Source organism: Leptidea sinapis, chromosome Z, assembly GCF_905404315.1.
Source record: "Leptidea sinapis chromosome Z, ilLepSina1.1, whole genome shotgun sequence".
Classification (NCBI taxonomy): domain Eukaryota; kingdom Metazoa; phylum Arthropoda; class Insecta; order Lepidoptera; family Pieridae; genus Leptidea; species Leptidea sinapis.
Genome location: NC_066312.1, coordinates 21,302,860 through 21,327,790, shown reverse-complemented (window position 1 = coordinate 21,327,790; position 24,931 = coordinate 21,302,860). Strand labels below are relative to the sequence as shown.

Genomic DNA, 24,931 nt, shown 5'->3' with positions numbered 1-24,931 from the left:
CTAACAAATAAAAATAAAGATTTTTATTAAACGTACCTTAATGTTTTATTTTAATTCTTCAATTATAGCAGAGCACACTTCAGGAACAATTCCACTTATAGATTGTTTAGATACTCTAAATGTATACTGTAGACTTGTGCAAGAGTCCCCGGAGCTTAAAAATCCAAAAGTAATCGCTAGTCTATCTTGGGCTGAAATTGGAGCTCTTAAATTAAAATATTTTCGACTTATTCTTGGTGCGACTATCGCGAGTAAATTTTCAAAGTCTGTTGGCGTCATCCTCGTAAAACTTTTGTATTGGCCACTTATATGCTGGAAATTCATATCTGTAAGCAGTTCTCTGCCTTCTCTCCGTTTACATAATTCTGTACGCCACCAACGTCGAGTTCATTGGCATTTTTTTAAAAGTTTATGAATGATTAACAATGAAGCACTGATAATCATCAGAGCAAGAAGGCTGTCTTCAGACTCCATGATTCGTGAGTATATCGACTTAAGTAGAGTAATGTGGGCAAAGAAAAAAACACGTGTGACGAGGGCTAGTGTTTATAACGAAATGCGGGAACAGATGTTCTCGTTCTGATTCGTAGTCAATGCGCGTACCGCGCGCTCCACACGTCCAAGGTAGCAGGGAACATGCAATGTAAGGCAGAATATTACAGTACATGTTGCATTGCACCAATCTGTACCCACCTTTAAGACTCGTACGGCGTGGCACTCACTAGTTTTGTCTTCCCATGGTTGCTTAGCGGCCATGTACATAGTGTGGCGTGCGTGCGTCGAATCGGGCGTTCTAGTATGAAGTTAAATGTTATGTTCTTTAAAAATTATGGGCATTAAACAAAAAAAGCAGATTTCCTCCATTCTTAACAATTTTTTGGTGATTGTGGTTAATGTTGGTTATTTTTGTTCATTTTCAAACATGTCGCCATAACCCTAAATAACATATCTTTAATCACAATAAAAACACGGTTGCCCGCCCCCATTTTTCTTAGAAATAATACTTTTTGCCGAGTAATGAATTGAACATTCATCTATAACAAGAAATGTCAACATATTTTAGGGTTATCTTATGCTCTTTAGACACTTAGCATGTTAGCTGTTTGTCACACAAAAAAGTATAACATAATATAATTATGATGATGGGCAACATGCCATACACACTTTCCTCTTGCCTTATACGCCGGGCTAGGGTAAATAGCACGAATGAGATTTATTTGTAACTTTACAGTAAAATTGTACAGCCCAAAATATCAGTCAAATTAGCAATTATGTAATGAAACCATTCACATTAAGTGCACTGAATTCATTGGTCTTTTGGTCTACTAGTGTAAGACTCTGTACAACCTACGCAAAAGTATTATTCATTTTCTTCGTCGTCTTCATCTATATCATTTTAGAGTGTTGTTTTTGAGACATAGGTATCAACGCTAACTGACCTCTACTTTTATACAGGTCAGTGCCAACGCTTATTTTTCTTTTGTTTACCTTCAAAACAGTTCAGATTTTTCTTTGCTTTTTTATTATTTCAGACTCTTTTCTTATTATCTCTATTTCAGTTGGAGTTTGTGTAGATGGTAGAGTATCTCCTGTTCCTGCCTCGACTATAATTGGATATACATACATCGCTGAAAGGAAAGACTTAAACGATTGTTATGATTTCATCATGGACAGGACCTGACATAACTGTAATGTTAGAAAGAATAAAACGACGCCTATGCATTGCACCAATGAACTAAAATGTTTAATAAATAATTATTGGATAAATATGAAAACAAATGGAGGAATTTGTGCCACGGGGTCAATTGTTACGTTACAACGTCCCCGGTAAAACTGTTACAACTGTTGTACCTGGGTTGCCATATTGGAGAAATTGTGAAAAAAACCTGTAATGAAAACGAACGTAATGATCGAAGGATATCCTATTAGATTCTCCAATCTACGAGGGCGGCACTGAAAATTTCGGGAATCAAGGAATTGACACAACATTACTATTTAAAAATGTATTTATTGCTTTTCGAAGTATTCTCCGCGAAATTTGACACATTGAAGCAACCATTCCATTCGGAAGTTGGGGTCTCCAAAATTGCCGTTTTGTAGGCGTCCACAGCTTCTTCAGGTCATGAAAATCTCTGACCATGCAATTTATTCTTAATTTTAGGGAAAGTATAGAAATTATTAGGGCTTAGGTCGGGGCTGTACGGCGGTTGGTCTAAACATTCTATGTTTTCTTGCTCTAAAAACTCTTTTGTTCTGTGCGCGGTGTGAGAACTCGCATTGTCGTGATGGAGGATGATGCGGCGGTTGCAGTTCTCTTTACGGAGTTCAGAAACGACCTGTGGCAAACAAATGCCAGCATACCATTCTGCATGAACCGTTCTTTGTCCCTCAAGAGGAATAGTCGCAACATGACCGGTTTTGGAGACAAACGTGGCCACCATTTTTTTTGCAACACTCCGTGAACGAACAAATTTTGTGGGCTTTAACTCATTTCCGAACACCCAAACGGTATGTCACATGTCGATTTTCATCATCACTGAGCTTGACCCGTCCACGTTGGAATTCAGCAAACGAGCGACAAATTGTGTTTTTGGATGGGGCTTCATCACCAAATGCAGAAATCATCCGGTCAACACACTGTTTTTGTGTTAAACCACTTCGAAAGTTATAATAAATCATCGCTCTAGAATTTTCTTGCGTCAATTCCATTTTCTCAACGACTAAACAAGTTTGAAAAGACCTTGTGACAAGACCGAGAATCTTTTTTTAAATAAATAAATGGTATTCGATTTTTAAAACCAAGGAGTTTTCAATTAAAAAGATTTTAATATGACAAGGACAGCGGAAATATACTCCATTCCCGATACTTTTAGTGCAGCCTATGTATAATTAAAGATGGTATTTAGAACTGTTTGGAACATGCACCATTAAGAAAGGATTGAAACAATGAATTAATCTAGTAATACTTATTGTGGTTCCTTCGAATTTTTAATAAAGTGTAGTACCCGTCCGACTGACACTGCGCTCGCGGCTGAGTGGCGAAAAAGACTGTACACGAATAAACCGTCCCTGCTGACACTCACATAATGATGCGGTGCTTATAAAAGATTGCCAATGTTACTATTGTACTCAGTCTACCTTACTTTATATTATTTTTATTATGAGTATCGAACAAGATATACGGCGCCAATATAGCCAACTTTACAGCGAGAGGCAAAGTAACTACTAGTTCATTCAAGTGATAGAATTATGTCGACAGCGTAGTAGTGCGTCACTAGGGCCAAACCTCCCTCCTCACATTGACGAATGATTAAACTTTGACACTTAGAAGAAAGCAATACGAATCGCATTCATTTGGGTAGCCTATCAGCGACCCCAGCACCAATATAAGTAACTTTGACATGAGAAGAAGCCAGAGTGGTATTTCCCTGAATTTCAATATGTATCCTAAAATAGAACACTAATAAAAAACTATTTAGCAAATACATTGTTTAATAAAATTAAAATGTCAACAAATACTCAGTATACACAGAAAGAAATTAATAAGATCACATAATATAAGCGGTACTAATTAAATTAGGCATTATTATTACTAATGTTAAAATTAAGGTCATCTTATAATATATTATTAACATTTAACTCATTATTAATAATCAGATCGAGACTGTTTCTTTATCACATTGTATTTATTAATTTTAGTATCTTATCCATTTTTTTCTAATTTTGGCACTTCGGTACATATTTTACTGTAATAAGGCTCATTGAAACTAATCTTAAATAATAAGATTGATAGCTATTCAGTACTCATTATTAATATTAAAAGTCGTAATTCGATAATTATTGTCAGCTTAAACTTTTTGGTTCCATACAATGGCACTTTGAAATAAAATTAAAATGTACGCATAATATTTTTATCGTAATATAAAGAAAAAATGAAATTGATGATTGAATAAGATTTCATCGAAATGATAAAATATATTTTTTTATTAAAAAATATATTTTTTTTTTTCAATATCTAAAATAGAAAAGTGCTCATCTTATATTCAATGCATTTGTAAATGTATCAATTATATGTAGATTAACATTTTCTTTTGACAATAAACGCCATAATAAGTAGTTTAATTAATCCCTACTAATATTATAAATGTAAATTTGTTTGTTACGCTTTTACTCCGGAGATACTGAACCGATTGTAATATTTGGTACAGCGATGGACTAGAGCTTAGGAAAGGACATAAGCTACATTTTATCAAAAAAAAGGGAAAAAACCGTGGGTTTCCGGGATTTAGATTAGCGGATTAGCTATACTAATAGTAAGTTTAGTTTGCCATAGCAATCTTCCTCGAAATAAGTTTTATATAATATTTTGGGAACGGAAGCGAAAACGGGAACCGGAGTAAGACATGACATAATCTCCAACTCCGAACTTGATTATTATTCTTAAAAACCCTTTATCTACGCGGGCGAAGGGGCAGGGGGTCGCGGGCATTAGCTGGTTAATTTATAGAAACAATTTAAGAGTAACTGTAGGTATTAAAATATAACTACTGTCATTGTAAATCTTCGGCATTTTTTTTAAATATATATCAGGAGAAATCATTAAATTGAAAGCAAATAAGTCTGTCAGTTACATTTTTAAGTAAAGAAATTCAAATATTCGCTTAGTTAAAAATTAGTTTAAAAAATAGTTTAAAATTACATAATATATAATTCGTAAATTATAATATTGGTGACTTTATAGATTAATGATACCTTCGTTCTTAATGACGTTTTAAGTTGCTTTTTAAAGATATCCAAAAATACGATTAATATTTAAGACATTTGTATTTCCCTTGTCTCTATTCAATATTCATTTGTGTTGCCGCATTAAAAAACTATCGCAATAATTAAGAGGTGTTTCTTGTATGTCCTTCCCACGAGCTCAAACAAGAATCAACTATAAAGTTTATTTGACTTTGAATTAACCATTTTACATCATATTTTGTTAATGTACACTCACCTACACAAATATCTCAAAACCCGTAGCATTGAAAACGTGGATTATCACCTTCATATCTAGATTTCTATACGCCTTGGCCATTGCAATGCAGTGTCGCTCAGGTATCTTGAAAACCTAACATCCTAAGCAGCACCACACTCATTGGGACATTTTAATTTTTACTAAACACAATCATTTCCATACGCAAAAACGTATTACATAATAATATCTGAAAATAAAGTTCTTTGTGATGATAAAATTTGATATGTGATGTTACATATTATCATATATTACGTTAGTATTTAAAGAAGTTTAATCTACCCACATATAACATTATAATGATAAGAAATATTACTGCTTAACATTAAAAAGGTTTTAATTGTTTTATATAACTTCAGTTGTTGGATTAAAAAACCAACAATAATTGTTATATGTGACATTCAAAAATAAATACAATCTCTATTTGAAATTAGAAAGCAAGATTACCATATTAGCTTTGTTATAGACACAGGCAGGTCTAGTAGATACTACATAGAATATAGTAAAACTAGATTAGCTGCATCAAATAAGTTCAACATTTATACATAACATAACTATATTAGTAAGCCAATATCTCATTTAAAATACTTACAGATAAAAGCCATGTTTCGATTATAATTAGCAACTAAGAATAAAACAGATCTTTACAACGGAATATGACTATTTAAGTTAAAAGATAATAAAAGCATATTATTTTAGGTAGTGAGAAAAAAGCACACACCATTGTTTTTGTTTTAGATTAAAATAATATCTATAAATAATTTGACTCAGGAAGGAAATCCTGGCTAAACCATCAATGATCAAGAAAAATTTAATCATTTTCAATTGTATTACAAAGGAGAATCAAATAAATGGTCAGTTCTTTAAAACCAAAAAAAAAATTGCTTGTAAACTAAGAGAAATGAGATTACCTTCAATTTACTATTACTGTTGCAAAGTGTGTTTATCTTCATACTTAACTTATGTTAAATTTCTTATAAATTAGAGATGAAACAGATAGTACTTTGACTGGATACTCAATATTTAGCAAGCTTACAGGTTGAACATTCTATCCATTGTCAGTTTATAATATACTGATGAACTAATTATTTTATTTTAAAATATTTAATACAGTACTGGGCGCGTTTCGTGCCATTTAGTATTTTTACATTCATTAAAGTTTCCTTGATATTATTTATTTTAAAGTTAACTTCGGGTACTTATTATACTTAAAAATAAATTCTAATGTTAACAACTCATATCATCACTGTAAGATAGCTTGAAAAGTTTTCTGTAGTTACTTATATATTATTATGTTGTACAGGCACACTCAGTGGTTTTAAAAGTAACCTTATCTAAATTTGAATTTTTGTTAAATTTTATAAAAGAAAAAATGGAAATATCAAAGTTTTGAACTGTTGTAGACTTTGGGAGTTTTGTATAAAATAATCTGGTCAGTCTGAAAGGCAGTAAAGAAGTTAGGGAGGTTTTGTTCACATTTTTCCATTTGTTTATCGTCTGTAGCGTCCCAGATATGCTCCACAGTTAGGGCATTTATGGTGCACATCCATACAACTGTCTATACAGCATGGTATTAAACAGCAGCCACAGAAAAATCTGTAAACATAACATATTTTGATTATAATAATCTTTGTTCTTTTACCAACATCAGGTGGAAATATTTAACAACAATGAAAACTAATTTAAAAAAAAACATGATCAGTGCATGTGTATTTATTGCAGTTTCTTTAGGGCACTCTATTAATTAGGAAAATGTTTCAATATATTAATATATTGTTATGTGTGTGTACACATAGTTGTAATGTGAAATTGTTTCACTACTGTTAACTGTTAGATTGTTATGAGTATGCCACAACACTAATGTTGTGGTACATCACTAGAGCATCTTTCAAGATGGCGTCTTAACTACCGCGAGTCAAAAGCGTAATTCTTAAGGCATCATTAAAGTACTATTGTTATTATTTTATTTTCATAATGCAACCAACCACGACAAGATATTAACTTTGTATCCTTAATTATATGTTTGAAAGGTCAGCAACATTCATACTACTCTCCAATCCAAGAGAACATGAGTGAGGCAGTGATCAATATCATGAGCATACCATCACTATTTCTTACATTTCTAATTAAAAAAAAATACTACAGTCACAATTGCAATGCCCTAATATAATATTATTTAATATTATTATTATTATAAATTGTCAGTACACTGTAGTAATAAACTTACCCCAGTAGACATATAAGCGATCCAGCTATATAAGCAATGACACCTGGCTTTTTCTTTGTGGCTGAGTCAATCTCCCCATGACAACTTGGGCATATCATGTGAGTAGCATGTGGTCCTAATGGCACTACAGTTGTCACTATTTGAGGGCCAGCAGCTAAAAATGATACATTCAAAAACTCAATACTGTTACACTGTATGAGTATAATTGGAGCAGGATATGAAGGTCAAACTACACCTTTTATTACAAATATTATCATGTTTAAATGTTTAACTAATGCCTAACCTAATACATAACTGATGTATTACGTTAGGCATTCGTTAAGGCTCAAACCTTAAGTTTCAAAGGGGGAGTGATAAAATAAGTTAGCTAATAAGTTGATTCACAGGTGGTATAAAGGTGAAGTTTTACTTATATGAAGGTGGAGTCTATGCATGATGAGTTGTTTAGCTCATGTGTTCATTAGTTGGGAACCCTAGTAGCAGTGTGGCTCTAATGTCTCCCTCAGAGATGTAGTGGTTTCCAAGAGTATGGAAGTAGTTGTTAAATTATTATAAAGATAAGTCAATTTTATATTCTAGTGGACAATATCTAGCAGAGACATTAGAACAACCTCCATACAATACTGCAATTGTCATCAAGTCATCAAGCAGTATCTAGTATATTAGAAATGACATCAAAAAGAATTCTGAAGGAATCAATTTTGAGAAAATAAATCCCTTTTATGCCTTTTCAGCTCCACCATCAAGTTATTGATTTGATGATGATTATTATTAGACTTCTGATATCATTAGTCTCATCAGGATAAGTTAACAACAGAAATTGTATAAAAAAACATGATTAAGCAACACATAGCCATTTTTTATTAAATTTATTTTGATTTCAATGTAGCTGCACAATACATTTAATATATATAAAATATAGAAACCATTTTCTGAATATTTGAAGAATCTCTAAGTCTTATATATTTTCAAAGTATTAAAGAATATTTTTCTTGCAATTCTAAGCTAACATCATTGTTGTATATGGAATTTGTTTTATTTAATTATATTTGGTTTTCAATTTGAAGGCACCTAATTGATATCTAAAAACATATGAATAAAGTATTTTAATAAAATATTAGTCAACACATTGAGGTATTTCTAGTATGGTAATAAATATGTAAGTGTTACAAGGCCATACATTACTCATTGTGCCAAAATATACAAAGGTCACTAGGCACTCTAAATCTTAAAATTAATGAACCGATTTGTCTTACTTGGTGGATATTGTGGTGTATATGGGCTTGAAGGGCCTACGCCCCCGACGGCTTGGGAATAGCTAGGAGGTGCTGCAGTAGGAGGTTGCATGTATCCATTGTTCCAAGCATAAGGTGGCGGATTACCATTCTTTTCCATTTTCAATCTTTAACATAAAAAAAAATACAAAATCTATAATATGTTTGTATCTTGAACTCGTGACGCAATTAAATGGAGAAGCTATTTTTAGTTGTGATCCAATCAACCAATAAAGCATACGACTCGTTCAACAATAAACAAGACGATTTAACTACAATACTAATCGGTAATAGTAGGGTTTTTAATTTTGAGGAGTGCATATGCATCACGAATATCAAGTAAAAATTAGAAATAGATTAATATTTACGTACACGGTGCAATTACAATATAAATTAAACAATTTTACCTTGATATTTTACCACAACCCACAGGCAAGAAATATAATATTTACTCTAACGAGGACACCAGACCACAGATACACTAGTTTAATAAAATGTACTCTGTGATCACTAGGCAAAGAGTATAATAATATATAGTGAATATGTCACTAGGTCTCACACACTACCTATATAGTAGGAGAACACATGTTACAAGATTCTATTCTATTCTATTCTTCCTACTATGGCTCCTGTGGAATATGTTACAAGATTATGATCTATGGAACTATAACAGTAAATTGAAAATTGACAAATATTGTCATAATGTCGTGTCATAGTGACGTACGTTACATACATACTACATGAATTGTGAAACACTATTTATTTTTAGATTTTAGTAACACAAGAAATTATACGTATTTGTTATGATTTATACTATAAGTTAATCTTTCTTTATTTACTACAGTAATCTCTGTAAGATTAATTTATTCATATACTTTAAAATTAAATAAAAATATATTGGTTTGCTAAGGAAAGAAGTGAAGTGATTCGCCTTTACCTGCCTTGAAAGCTTAAAATGTCCTCACCACGCCCAAAGAGCCCTCGAACCCCAGTTTTGCCTAAAAAAGAGGATAAGGAAGAATCATTCTGGGATAAAATTGGTACCATTGGCCGCAAAAAGCGAATTAAGGAAGGTGTGTTGAAAGTTGTGTGGGATGTTCTTATTAGATCATTGTTGTTGAATAATATTTGTGTGATCCTAAAACTTTAATTTTTTAGTGCAAGAAGTTCAAGCGGAGGGTAAATATGCGATAGATTCACCAGGAAGCCCAACTGCACCTGAGATTCCACCTGAAGAGTACAGTTTACGTAAGTTGTTGTTACATGTAACTAGTGAATTAAATTATTTAATATTAAATCAATCCAACAATTTGAATGTTGAATTTCTTAATAATTATAATAATGTAAATGAATGCTCTAATACTATATAATACTTCATTTGATTATATCCTTTTTATTGACACTGTTGAGTCATAAAGGAAAATTAAATACTTATTTGTTTATCCTGTATATGTTTATATGTATAATGTACATATTAAATACTGTTATTTAACTATTGCAACGTCCGATTAATGACAGCTGGCAGGTAGCGAAACGTCCGATGACGCGATTAAGATTATCTGACGGCGAGCGCGAGATTCATCATTATTAAAAGCGATATAATTACATAACGACTCCACCTATGGCTATATAAAAAATACATTCACGTAGTTAAAAGTATAGAAAATCAACATGTAAAATCATAAATTATGTTTTTGAACCCAATTTATATATAAATAAAAGGTTAAAGCTCGAGATTATAGGTAGAAATGTGATAACATTTTCATTATATTAAGTTTTTATGTAAAATATTAGCGCGCACATTAATAAAACTTGATTATTATTGAAATAGACTATATAACCTATTTTTTGATATTAATATGTCATTACTTCGACTTACGGGATTGTTGCATTAAACTAAAATAAAGCATCCATTCTTAGTATATACCTACAATTTATCTGCGGAATGCACAAGTAAAACGTGAAATACTTGGTTGTCTCAATACATCCAGATTGTTGAATATTATAAATATTATATTTATGATATTTTGTCCCTATTACAAGCAATGATTTACTGTTAATTAATTGGATTACAATAAAAATTTGATATTTAAACCAAATTGATAAAGTAGTATCGATCATACTGTTATAACTTGTCGATTTAATGTCGTAAGAAGAATTTTATATGTAATTTGTAGATAAAATCGGAAACTAGATATCATGAGGATTAATTTCATATATAAAACAAATATAATACGTAATTAAAATATTACACTTACATGATACACAAAACAATAACAAACAAATGACAATTCCCCCCGCAAAGCGATTTTCAATAAATTATTTCTTTTAATTTTTGCTCGGATACTTGATATTTAAAGATAAGCCTATTACAATTACTTACCATAGAGTCTTAAAAAATCGTATTTGACAAGCTAATTCACTCATACTACAGATTATAACACAAAATAAATATGCAAGTCGACTGGGCCACTCTGGTTGCCTGGATGTTTAATAATATAATAATAATAATATCTATTTATTTTCTCCTCACAAAGATCTTAAAGCTAAAACAGTACAGTAGTGTTACATTTTTTTTAACAGATAGTATTTTGTGAGGAGCTGGTGTCTGAAGTAGGTTGACCCTGTATTACAGATCACCAGGACCTCACCCCCAGATATAAGGATCACAATGATTAAAATAGTACACATCCGTACTAGTAGCTAGAAGAGCAACAATAGATCATAAGAAAAAATGACTTTAAATTTGTAAATTACTAGTAATAAAATGTGTGTGTGTATGTGTGCGGAGGGCGTGTGTGTGTGTGTGTGTGTGTGTGTGTGTGTGTGTGTGTGTGGGCGTACTCTACTCTCAGTTACTATTAGTGTAGAAGGTTTTCAGTTGAGGTATAGTCCAATTTCTGTAACCACTCTGTCAAGATACGCTTGCATTTAGTTCTGTTGAGGTGGTAAATTGACAGCTCTTTGTTTACCTTATTGTAAAGGTTATTACCTTGAACACAGAAGAATCTTTGGGAGAATCTAGTATTAAACAATAATTTTTCACAGATTCTATCTTTTCGCCGTTGCGCTTTATTTTTTTCCGGATCGTAACTGGTAAGGCTATGTTTTTTTAAAACTGTATGCAGGATATAAAGCTGACGCACAGTTAGAACCTTTGATAGTTTATAGAGTTCTGTAGTGGGATGGTAGATTGGTAATGAGTTACTTACTTTCAATATAGCTCTTTGGGCCCTTTCTATTTTGAGGAAGTGTGATTTTGTAGCGCCGCCCCAAGAAGTGATGCAATATGTTAATATCGACTGACACAAAGCTTGATATATGTTTTTCATCAAGTCCTTTTCAGCTACATTTCTCAAATTTTTAAAAATGACTATTAATTTTCGCACTCGTTTTGCTAGTTGTCCTATGTGGCATTGAAAATTTAACTTGTTATCTACCATAATACCAAGATACTTGATGGTGTCTGATTTCTGTATTTTGGCACAGGGACAATGTAAGTCTTCAGAATTACCACATGAGTGGAACATTATATTATGATTGGTTGTAAATTCTGTTTTTCTTAGAGAAAAGGTAATATAACTGGTTTTAACTATATTTAATGTCAGGACATTGTTATTTAGCCATTCACTGACGGTATTAAAGCCCTTTTGTGCACTCAAATACACTTCTTCCCAAGTATCTCCTCTAAACAATAAAGCTGTGTCATCAGCAAAGGTAACTATTTTAGCATTTGGGAGCTGTAGTTGACATAGGTCGTTTATATATACTAAAAATAATGTAGGGCCAAGAATACTTCCCTGAGGGACGCCAAAATACACTGCGGCTTCATTACTTATCAGATTACCTATTTGGACGCATTGTGTTCTATCACTGAGGTAGCTTTCAAACAGTTTTAGTTGTATACCCCTAATCCCGAGACGATCAAGCTTTTCTAAAAGGATAGAGACAGAGACTGTGTCGAAAGCTTTGGCCAAATCCAGAAAAATGTTTGACTGTCTAAAGAAAAAAGCCGCTCTAGTTGTCCGGACGTTTCAGTAGATAACATCATTATCATAATGTCAGCTAAAAATGTGTAGGACTCTTCTAGTAAACTTGTTTATTTATTTATTTTTTAGAAGAACACAAATAGAAATACAAAAACATAAGTATGTTATAAAGTATTATTTAAATATGTATTCTATACCACATGTTCTGCAAATTTTTACCAATCTCCACATAACAGTTACCTGTTTATAATATTACTGCATTAAGTTTGAAATTAAGATTAAAACTTTTACTTAATAATGTAGTTATGAGGAGGATATTTACCAGTTTGTTGGTATTACTTTGTGGGCTGCCTGCCTGACATAATTATTCATAACATAAATGGAATTCCAAGGTTTCTATTTGCATAATGTTAATACAATTAGTTATTATATTATGCTGTGTACACACTTAGCCATTCAAACCCCAATCCACACAGGCTGTCCCAGTAAGTTAGCAGTCCTTTCAGACTGATGCAGGCATCTATGAGTGATGCTGGTGGTCATGGGATTTGTGCTTACTGTTTGGCCTTGCCCCTGTACTCTATAAGCAGTGGTAGCCTTATTCTACCTCCAGGCATCACCTGCATAATGGGCTGTGTGTCACACCTATGGTAAACAAGTGCTTGTTTAAGAGACAGTTGCTGATTATAATACCTATACTGTATTTTGTCCCTGTTAAATCAGATGGGCACACCTATGTGATACCATGGAATTGCATTATTTACTTGCCTGGATCCTTCACTGTTTCTCAAATTAATCATATCATGTAAGTTTCTTTCTTATTCTTGTATTCAGTGTATATCCCATGTCATTGAAGAAAATACTTTATATGCATGCTAAATAGAACAAACCAAACCAACACCTCCATTTTCTCTATATCTGCAGTATTTCTAGCGCATTTCTACTTTCTTTATTTTTTGCAGTATTCAATACCGTCAGTAAGTGACAGAACCAGCCTGACATTCTCTTGCCTCCTTGATATTTTGATTGCTCAAGTATAAATGAAAAGCTCTGTTTAGTTATTTTTGTCATGTCAACTTCACACATTCAAACTCTTGTAACAAACTTGCCGAACTCTACTAGTTCCATCATCAACCCTACTTTTTATCTTTATTTAATCTTACAGTTGACAATGAAGAAAGAGCAATAATTGAACCAAGGTCACTTGAGGATCCTAAGGTGAAAGAACTTATCCAAGTACTGATTGATTGGATAAATGATGAGCTTGCAGTACAGAGAATTATTGTGAAGGACATAAGCGAAGATCTTTATGATGGACAAGTTCTGCAGAAGTTACTTGAGAAGTTAACACGGAACAAGCTCGATGTTCCTGAGGTTACACAGTCTGAGGAAGGCCAACGGCAGAAACTGGCTGTTGTTTTGAGAGCAGTCAACACAGTTAGTTTATGTTGAACACTTTTACAATTATGTAATTATGTAAAATTATAACCAGCATAATGTACAAAAGCTATACATTAATGTATTGATTTGTTCCATCCAGGTGCTGTATGGAACATCAAAGCCTACACAGAAATGGAGTGTTGATTCAATTCACTCAAAGAATGTGGTCTCCATCCTGCATTTGCTGGTAGCCCTTGCGCGTCATTTCCGAGCACCAATTCGTCTGCCAGAAAATGTCAGTGTTAATCTGGTTATTGTTAAGAAGGATGCTCCAAATCAATTGTCTCACAGGTATCTCAATATCTATCTAAAACTGGATTGGCCACACCTCATTAATATATATATATCTAGAGCTGGTCATTCAAACATGGATATAACAGAAGTCACTTAATAAATACTCTAATTCTGATCAAATTGCCCCCCATTTTCAATATTCTATTGTTTCTTTTGATACACTACAATTTAACAAATGTATATATGGATAATGTAATCAGTTTTGAATGATATACTTTTAAAGGTTCCTTTCTGTATATTTTGTATACTCTCTGACAAACACACTATTAGTCATAATTAGATTTTTTTTATGAACAAGGGACGAGACGAGCTAGGCGTTCAGTTGAAGGTAATTGATACGCCCTGCCAATTCCAATGCAGTGCCACTCAGGATTATTGAAAAATCCAAAAATTCTGAGCGGCACTACAATTGCGCTCGTCACTTTGAGACATAAGATGTTAAAACACTGTAATATTTACACATTACCGTTGCACGGCAGAAATAGGTGCCGTTGTGGTACCCATAATCTAGCCAGCATCCTGTGCAAAGGAGCCTCCCACTGGTAAAATTGAATTTAATGACATAGACATATTGAAAGATGTTAGTTATTACAATTTTATCTTATCTATTGTACTTAATTTACAGGACGTTCATAGAGGATATAACAACTATGTATGACGATTTGGGAATGAAGTGTGAACGGGATGCATTTGACGCTCTGTTCGACCATGCACCTGACAAGTTGCAGGTTGTTAAGAAGGTATGCTGTGTTACCACAATATAGTATTTCTTTGGCATGGTTTGTCATGCTCACTTAAGATTCATTGCGTGTGGCGTGAAAGTGGGGTGGTCCTTAAAATATGATGTAAGAACTAATAGCTTGTGGTGCGTAATAATATATTCTTTTTATTATTCAGTTCATTGTCTATTCGCACTTTTTAAAATTTTCACTCATTAATAAAATAATTGATAATAAGCAATTGAAGGTTATATTATTATTAGCACATATAAATATGACGTTGTTTTTTATATAAAAATATGGCTGTATGGGCTAATAATGGAAACGAAAAACAAAAACCAAGAACAAATTAACGAATGTCAGAAAATTTCTGAAAACTTATATATTATTTATTGCAATACTAGTAAAAAATAAACAATAAAAAAACACTTGGAGATTTTTTAAAAATATTACTGAGCAATTTGAAATATTTTTTAAAACCATTGAATTATAACGGCTTAAAAAATTCTTTCAATTGACTTTTGTACTGAGTGTTACTTCCGTCACAAAAAAATTTTGAGCTACCCCCAAGTTTGCACCTAAAGAAGTTTTACTTCAAAATATCATACACATATATATTTGTTTCAGTCCCTGATAACATTTGTTAACAAACACTTGAGCAAAGTGAACCTTGAGGTGATGGACCTGGATAGTCAGTTCCACGACGGGGTCTTCCTGGTACTGCTGATGGGTCTTCTTGAAGGTTTCTTCGTGCCCCTCTACGATTTCCACCTGACTCCTCAAGACTTCGATCAGAAAGTCCATAACGTGTCGTTCGCATTCGAACTGATGCAAGACGTTGGCCTTGCGAAACCCAAGGCTAGGCCTGAAGGTAATTTTAAAAATTTTAAGCTATGTCTTTATATAAAATTGTCACATATTCACATATTGCCTTAATTTTGTATTATTTGTTTACTGTGATCAGGGGCGTGCATTGCTTCCATTGTCATGTGCTTCTCCGGGGTATAACAATAATACGGTAGTCCCAGGCCCAAGGGTTGTCGTAAGAGGCGATCAGTGGCTTCTTTGCACACAATGCCGGCTAGAATATGGGTACCACAACGGCACCCTTTTCTGCCTTCTAACTTGTGAGCATTATATTGTTTCAATGTGAAGGGCGCCAAGCTAGTGAAATTACTGGGCACAGGAGACTTAACATATTAAATCTGTTACGACCGCAATAATTGTAGTGCCGCTCTGAATTTATAATATTGTAATGGGCAGCACGTATTAATAATTACCAGCTGAACTTCCTGCTCGTCTCGTCCCTTATTTTCATTGGTTTCGCTTAACATTTAAAATTTGTGCCCATTATATGTATATAAATAAATTCACTTACCAACATTTTTCAGCCGCTTTCTTCAGGTTGTAAGTAATATTATGTGAGAAGACTCAGTTTCCTTTTGTGCTTTAAAAGTTAGCTCCTGTTTTGCAAAAAGAAGTGTGTACTTAAGTGTGCACGCAAGAAGTTATTCGTCTTTGGCGTACTTCGTTAACGAAGACGAAACACCGCAAGGTCGGGGTATCGAATTTCAGCCGTGAAATATTTTTAAAATGAAAATAAAAAGTTATTTTTTTTGAACTCTTCATTTAATTTAATTTTAATTTCAAATATTTTTAAATTAAAATGCACAACGTTAATGTTGAACGTTTTCACTTCTGCCGGCACTCCCGGAACGCAACCCGTTTTTTTTTATATTTTAAAACCTGTGTATAAATTGGAACTAATTTAATTATTGTTGTTTGTAAGTCAGTAAACATAAGAGTTACAAGAGGCTTGTTAGCTGAAGTATGGATACAAATGGTCTAGTTGACTAGCTAACGTCAGGGTGTCGAATTTGCGTGACGGTGTGCGCGCGCATCTTAAAAATTCACTCTCTGATAATTATTTTTCACTAACACGCCAAAAGAGTTATACTAACTTCAAAAACAAGATATATATATATCTATTAAAAGATAAAAAATATTGTCATCGCGGTCGACTTGTCAGTTATGGCGGGCAACGTCCCCTTTAAAATACAAAACAATAAATTGTACTGGAGACAACCAGCTAGCCATTTATATTTTTCGTAATGCTTGGTCCATCCAAATGTTGTAAGTATTTCTTAAGTGTAAATTCCGCGACTACTTCCGATCCGAGACTACAGTCTCGTGCAAGCTTTTGGCGAGTCAATATCTCCTGGGGATGCCTCGTGTGGAGGCGAAACAAGACTCGAATTGATTGAAGACAAATATTAGCGGAATTTACATTAAAGAGAACTCACAACATTTGGATAATTATGGATTTCGGCAAAATAACTACTTACTTGGAACTAAAATATATCATTGTTTAATGTTTTTGTCTAGTATTTGGTATTGGTCTATTAAGTGAAACAATTTTTATTGTACATACGTATTACAAAATAAATAACAAATTTATTCAAAAACAAATTGCCACACCTTAATTTCTCCATTATATTTAAATTACCTTATACCTATTTTAAACACAACTTCTTTTTCCCCCAATACAAACACTTAATATAATTAAGAAATAAATATATTACTTATGTAAGTAGCTTAATTAACTGTGATAGTAGAAGATTAAATAGCAGCTATAATATAGCAATAAAAGCAGTATATATATATATTATATATTGCAGTTACGTAGTGCATTAGTGAATTTTGCTTATACGAAAGTGAAGTCAGGTCACGAAGTTTTATGTAGTTTTTGTATTGTTTTTATTACGATTTTTTTATTTTAGTATGGTTACCCTTTATATACTTATGTATAACCTGTATGTAGTATGACAAACCGCTACACCGCCTGCCGTTCTCCGGAAGACCAGCGCTGATCATATCACCTGTCAGTATTATGCTGACGTGAACTCCAATTCTTTATTTCAATATAAATTAAGAAATAAGTCTACTTGTATACTAGGTTTAAGTTGCAGAATTAATTATTTTTCTTTCTTTCTATCGCGCTCCCTTATTCGACTCGAGCCGACTTTGCCCAATTGGTCGTTACACAGCTGAGTGTTAAACAGCTCATTCTCATTCAATACCCACAAAATACAGTACGCATGTAAAGAAGTGTTCAGTTCATAAATATTTGAAGTTCATTTGAATTTCTTCTTCACACTTACATTGTAAATATTAAGTTCTTGCGTATTATTTATTTATTTAATAATTGGTTTCGGAGCTATGCTTTGTGTTTTTAATGTTATATAAACATTTTATACCCACACAGATAATATATTACAATTACGTATGTTCAAATTTTTAACAATATTTTTTTGTTACAGATATCGTGAATCTAGATCTGAAATCAACCCTCCGTGTCTTGTATAATCTTTTCACCAAGTACAAGAACATGGCATGAAACTATTTATAGATTTAATATTTGCCTTGTGTTAATTCTATAGTATAGCTATACTAATCAATTAATTATTAAGCTGACATAATATTTTCTATAATTTATTAACAGATGTTTATTAATGTGCCTTATAATATAATATTACTAAAACAAATGCGAATTTCATTTACAATACATTTTCACCAACATATTATTGTTAATTTATTATTTATTCGTTGAACTGTGAATATTTAACCCAACATTCTGAATAATGTTTGGTAGTAGTAGAGCGACGTTCAGTTCCGTGGTCACTTGGAAGAGAAGGCCAAACTGGCCTCAAAAAAGCTTGGTGTACTCAGTAAGGCGAGACAGTGCTTCACTAGAGCCACCGCCTGCAACTTTATAAGGCGCAAATTCGGCCTCACATGGAGTACTGTTCTCACCTCTGGGCGGGTGCTCCCCAGTACCAGCTTCTTCCATTTGACCGCATACAACGAAGAGCGGCTCGAATCATCGACGATTAAGTCATCTCCGATCGGCTTGATTCTCTAGCATTGCGTAGAGAAGTGGGTTCTCTCTGCATCTTCTACCGCATTTATCACGGGGAGTGCTCAGAGGAGCTGTTCGGGTTGATTCCAGCGGCCGAATTCCACCACCGAACATAACGTGTAAAGTACCATCCCCATCACGTAGACGTCGTGCATTCCACAACCGCGCGTTTTGTTCGAAATTTCTTGCCTCGCACAGCCACTTTGTGGAATCAACTACCGGCAGCGGTCTTCCCGAACAGATACGACTTAGGGACCTTCAAGAAAAAAGCATACTCCCACCTTAAAGGCCGGCAACGCATTTCTTGACACACCTGTTGTTGCGGATGTCCATGGGCCAGTTGCCTCACTTCTCCCCATCCCGTGAGCCTCTTGCCCGTTTGCCCCCTCTCATATAAAAAAAAAGTTAATTTAAGAATGAGTTATTTAGTTACTTGATGATAAGAAATCAACGGTGCAACGTCGAGAAATCACAAGAGCGTTGCAGACCTTATAAAGCTTCGGGCGAAGATCAGATTGGGGGGCATCGGTAATGATGCTGTTTAAAATAATCTAAGGCTATTTTAGAGGCACGTGTCGCGCCATTGAACTCATAGTAGTAAAGAAAATAGGCTTGCTAAAATATAAATATATTTATTAAAATATAAATATATAAGTAACTTTTGACAAAGCCATTCAAACTCAATTTTGTGGCGTAGAAACCACTGTTGACTATTAATTATGCGTTCACGGTGTTCGACGATGATGAATAAAAATAAACAAGCTCAATTTTATCGCGTGAAATGAATGTGCAGTGATCATCGTCCTGTGTTAGTCATGGTTCTGTGTGGGTGTCTTATCACGGAGGGACAAAATTTATTTTTGTAAAAATGGAGTGAACCCACTAGTTGCCTCCGTCGCCGGGGAAAAATGAATGTGAAATAGAATTATTAGCTCTAGATTTGTTCCATCGATCGACACATTAACCATAATTTGTTCCATCGTTTATTTTTCGAGAATTATGTGGTTTAAGTCAACCTTCACCTAGCGGAGTACTTTTTAATTACTTCAAAATGATTTAAGCCTAGGGCCTAGCCTTCTTTTTATGGCTACATTAGATCTATCTAAACGTGTTATTACTTTCGTTCTATCTCTCTCTGTTAATAAACTATATCTCTCCAACTTTAATTTTTGTTCATATATCATGGCACTTCTATCAGTCTAGTTAATTCGATCTACGAAATATGAAGGTCTGGCCAAATTTTTACATCCATTTAGGTATGTTTACAAAAAATATAGCTATTCTCTATAAATAAACAATCAATTTTAATGTTTTAAGTTTTACGTTAGTGAAGTCTGAGCAAAGTCTATGTACGCTCAATATAATTCAGTCGATTGAGCAATCTCTGAACAAACAGTGACTAAATTTCCCATTGAAACTGATTTAATCCATAGATCAACAGCCAAATAGATTAATGGCCTGCATTAAAAAGCCAAATGTAGTATTTAACAATCAGAATAATTTTTTATTTATTGCTAAAACGCTAAATAATATATCTATGTATTACATCAGAAAAATTCAACCAAAACACAAAACAGAATGTGTTTATTCATTAATTCAGATCAGCCGAAAGACGTCCACTGTTGGACAAGGGTCTCCCCCAAAGATCTCCACGATTATTATTAGGATTGTTTAATATTCAAATATTTTTTTATATCTGTGCATAAATAGGCAACAACAATTACAAGGGCAAGAATGGCTCGTGGAGTTAAAGCACAGGGAATAAATAAAACACAATTTGTATTTAAATGATCATCTAATAATTATACAAAAATAAATATTGACACAAAAATTTAATATGAAAGTACGTGACATGGGGAATTCGAAAAATACTGAGTTTACATGATCAACACCAAATCTTAGAACAATAACACATTATCGAATTAAGTATAGGCCGATAAGTAATTAAAAAGGCCTCTAACTTCACAACCTAATAAAATCAAATGAAAGCTTGAAACAACCCCAAACCTATATTTATTGAGAGTCAACTTTCATCACCATTTTATCAATAGTTAGTGTTGTGTTACTATTCTAAGATAAGTTTTACATACATAATTATACAACCATACTATAATTAAGTTACATTGAATTCATACAATGATTTCACCTTAAATCATCTATACGTCTAGATAGTCTCTTGCTGTTAGACAATCGATAAAAACAGGAGAGGAATATTAGTGTGAGTGACAAGTGACGTCTTACACTCGCGATTTGTATGACACTTTGTGTTAGTGTGCGTGCATTGCTCAAAATAGAGGTTAGTTAACTCAATTTTTTTCAACCATTTCACAACTGCCAAAGTCAGACGTATAAATGATCTAGGATTTCACTTAAGTACCTATTGACATATTGTAGCATTAAAAAACGCAAAAACTATTTATCGAACTGATAATATAATCAAAATATGTCAAAAATGTAATAATGCAAGCAGAGCAGTCAATATATGTAATCAGTTACTGTTTATTTGTCAAATCAAGCACATTTAATACTCGGCTAAGATAAAGAATTAGTGACGTGTTGCTTAAAGCGTCCTGCGCCGGCGCATGTTACCACTGCTCAAATAAAACTGTTTGTGCAGAAGGAAGCCCGTTTTCGTTATTATAATTATTCTACTATAAAGCACAACACATACAGATGTCGACTATACTTGCGGCATTATATTTAATCAGCACATATTCGCACATCTGAGTACTAATCACAAACAATTCATACACATTCATTAGAAACCAATTAAAAATAAGATTACATCAACACACTTAACTGAATTTAGTTCTGGGAAACAAATATTTCTTGAACAACTTCTGCTAAGAAAGGACGGCGCTTATTATTCTATAGCAGCGGTGCAAGCGATATCACATATATAAAGTCATGCACTACAATGGCGACATTAAATAAATACGCTGGTAATAATAAAAAAAGAAGTGTGTGTGTACTTATGTATACACGCGAGAAGTTATACTTCTTTAGCCTAACGAAGCAAAAATCATCAAAATTATTTATTGCTCCTGCTATTCTATGTTCGTAGAGGGAACAACATTGTAAAAATCTTGCAAAGATGACTTTGACAATTAATTATTAAATAGCGAATACGACTGTATGGGCTTGAACCCTTTGCCTGTACTAATAATAGACGAAGAAACAAGAATAAGAAAGAAGAATGTCGCAAACGTCAGAAAATTTTAGGAACCAACATTTTTGTATTACAGTGATACGCGCGAGTGAAGGGTGCTAACCCTATAGATTTATGCTTTGTCAGCCAAAGTAGAGCATAGCAACAAGTCGTAGGTACATTTACTTTACACATGTAGAACCTTCTGGAAACAATATTGCTGATGTACCAAATTACTTTCCCACAGAAATATGACTCTCTTTGTTAGAATAAGCTATATAATGTAAGTTTCCGTAAAATTAAGTATTCTGTGTTTAGTCTTAGCTCCGTAAACATTGTAAATCGGGTTTATTGAATAAAGTTATTTTTTTATAAAGTAACCATTCAGTTATTCCTTGACTGGCGCAGCCGGTAAGTGACCTTGTCGTTTTGGGTCCTCTGTGCCATCGCAAATAAAAAATTTCGGGCAACAAAGCAGACTCCTAACGTTCGTTTTAACGATTAATCGGGTCAACGAACCAAAAATAAATTTGTCAAGAGAAGACACGGCGCGGAGCAAGCTGACCAGAATCACTGATCACAGAAGGAGAGCGGAGAAGCGGGTTATGTAAGTAAATCTTTTCACTATCCTGTCAAATTTCCTTTTATATTTTCCTGGTGATCTTTATATGTGTTTCGTGTAATAATAGGGATTAGAAAAAGCCCGTCCAGCACGTTGCATATATAATTTAGTTAGTAAAGTGATTAAAATCTCACGTTAGTTACTTATTTTGTATTTGAATTTATTTAATAAATAAAAATGGAAGGAATCGTAGTTATACCTTCGGAAGTTTTGAAAATAATTCCAGTATTCAGTGGAGAGACAAGACTCTTATCGTTGTTCATCCGCAAAACAGAATACATTATTAGTTTATATAGAGGAACTGAAGTACAAAATGAATATCTTTTTAATGCAATTACTAGTAGATTAGGCGGGGAAGCAGCTAACTTTATTGGTGAAAGAGAATCAATACAGACTTGGGTTGAATTAAAACAAATATTACAGGATCATTTTGGGGATCCAAGGACGGAGGATTGTCTTGTCCTTGAGTTAGAAAGTTTGATAATAAATAGAGGCGAAAGTTATTTAGATTTTTGTAACCGAATACAACAAATAAGGAGTATTTTAATAGCCAAAATTAATGAAACTGTCGATGATGCAGCTGTTAGGTTATCTAAACAAAATATATACACGGATCTTTCTATGAAAATTTTGTTTAATTTGCCGAAATATTTAGTAAGGTTAGTGCGATTGAAAAATGTCTCAACATTAGAAGACGCATTAAAATCTGTTCTAGAGGAACAATATTTTCAAGAAGTTTATGATCAAAAACAAACAAGGTCCACTCAAAGTAATCAAAACTTTCAACGGCGAAATATTCACCAATATAATTTTAATCAACAAGCATCGACAAGTACATACAATAACTCGCCGAAATTGCAACGATAAATTAATAATTTCACCTCTCATCGTAATAATTCACCACATTATGCACTTCAAACAGAAAATGTGAATAGGTCCCGTAATAACTTTTCTCCACATAATTCATTTCAATTAAGAAATAATAATAGGTACCAGAATAATCCTTGGAATCAAAATAATCCATCCTATAATAATTATAATACATTGGAACAAGCGAGGCCGCAAAATGCTGACAACGCTCGTCGCGGCTCGCAACACGTACAGCCAACGCCGGCGACGGGATCAGGTTGCAATACCGATGTAACCATGAGAACAGCTAGTTCGAGACGTGTGAACTATACTGATTATAATGAAAATAATGTGTTACCAAGTACTTTTAATGATAATGAACAAGTAGGAAATTTTTACATAAGGTCCCCTACACACGAGAACGGATAAAATTAAATTGTAATATATTAAATCTCCCGCATATACGTATACCAGAAATTAATGCTATCTTTATGATTGATACCGGCAGTCAACGCTCGATTATAAGCCCAAAGTTAGCGAATCAATATTTTTGCGACTTCAAGCGAAACGAAAATTTTGATGTAGTTAGTACTCATGCTCGTAGTAAGCATAATAAAGTAGTGTTTATACCTTTACCTAGATTATTTAAAAGTGATGAATGGCACAAATTTTATATTTACTGTGTTGATGATAGGTATGACGGCTTAATTGGTAGTGATTTATTGACTCAACTTCACGCAAATATCGATATGAAAAAAAAATTATTTACAAAGGGCACTTGCATACCGATTATTTATAGTCCGCCAATACGTGAAATTTATGTATTACCTCCACGTAGCGAATTAAGGGTCAAACTTCCAGTAAATTTGTTACATGGTGAGGGCATATTAAACTTCACAGAATTTACTGAAGGTGTTAGAATGCCAACAGCTTTAGTAAACTGTATACATGGTTACGCGACAACTGTTATTCTTAATTCCAGATCCGAGCAAATGGAATTAACAGTGACTTCTTCTTTTAAAGTCAAACAGTACTCAGGAACGAATTTAGAATTTGATAGAGTACATTTAAATTTTACTGATAAGTTTAATTATAACATAGATCAACTGTTAACAGATAATCTCTCAAAGTTAAGAGTAGATCATATGAATGAGGAGGAAAAGCAATCAGTAATTAATATTTGCAAAGAATTTAAAGATATTTTTTATTGTGAGGACGTACCTCTTTCTTTTACTAATGAGGTAAAGCAGAAAATTAGGACTAAAAATGAAGATCCAATACATATTAAAGCCCATAGGTTACCGCCTACACAAACAGCAGAAATTAGGAACCAAGTAGAGAAAATGCTCAAAGATAACGTGATTCAAAAGTCTTTTTCACCTTGGAGTGCACCGGTTCATCTGGTACCCAAGAAAGTAGATAATTCAGGCATT

The 24,931-nt window shown here is 33.3% G+C and overlaps 2 protein-coding genes across 4 annotated transcripts in view; one reads left to right on the top strand and one right to left on the bottom strand.

Annotated features, from left to right (window-relative positions):
- Positions 1 to 3,474: 3,474 nt before the first annotated feature.
- The window catches only part of LOC126978695 (LITAF domain-containing protein-like), a 221,539-nt gene continuing 200,082 nt past the window's right edge, over positions 3,475 to 24,931 (bottom strand). Inside the window, exons 1-4 of one of the 3 annotated variants that reach the window (XM_050827706.1) lie at positions 8,926 to 9,091; positions 8,501 to 8,646; positions 7,245 to 7,398; positions 3,475 to 6,613 (exon numbers count right to left, since the gene is read on the bottom strand). In XM_050827706.1, coding sequence (XP_050683663.1) covers positions 6,508 to 6,613; positions 7,245 to 7,398; positions 8,501 to 8,639 — 399 coding nt within the window. In that variant the 5' untranslated portion in view covers positions 8,640 to 8,646; positions 8,926 to 9,091 and the 3' untranslated portion in view covers positions 3,475 to 6,507. Of the gene's footprint in view, positions 6,614 to 7,244; positions 7,399 to 8,500; positions 8,647 to 8,890; positions 9,092 to 24,931 lie in introns of those variants that run through there. The other 2 variants (XM_050827707.1, XM_050827708.1) reach the window with 2 other exon arrangements.
- LOC126978693 (beta-parvin) lies at positions 9,257 to 18,505 on the top strand. Its single transcript, XM_050827700.1, has 7 exons — positions 9,257 to 9,591; positions 9,677 to 9,766; positions 13,673 to 13,944; positions 14,048 to 14,238; positions 14,867 to 14,981; positions 15,588 to 15,831; positions 18,281 to 18,505. The coding sequence occupies exons 1-7, from the start codon at positions 9,474 to 9,476 to the stop codon at positions 18,355 to 18,357; spliced, it is 1,107 nt and encodes a 368-aa protein (XP_050683657.1). The 5' UTR covers positions 9,257 to 9,473; the 3' UTR covers positions 18,358 to 18,505.

What these genes read in the sequence shown, in the direction of transcription:
- LOC126978693 (XM_050827700.1), top strand. Translation starts at nt 9,474, where the DNA reads ATGTCCTCACCACGCCCAAAGAGCCCTCGAACCCCAGTTTTGCCTAAA. An exon ending in AGTTGCAGGTTGTTAAGAAG is followed by an intron (nt 14,982 to 15,587) that starts GTATGCTGTGTT and finishes TATTTGTTTCAG; the next exon opens with TCCCTGATAACATTTGTTAA. An exon ending in ACCCAAGGCTAGGCCTGAAG is followed by an intron (nt 15,832 to 18,280) that starts GTAATTTTAAAA and finishes TTTTTGTTACAG; the next exon opens with ATATCGTGAATCTAGATCTG.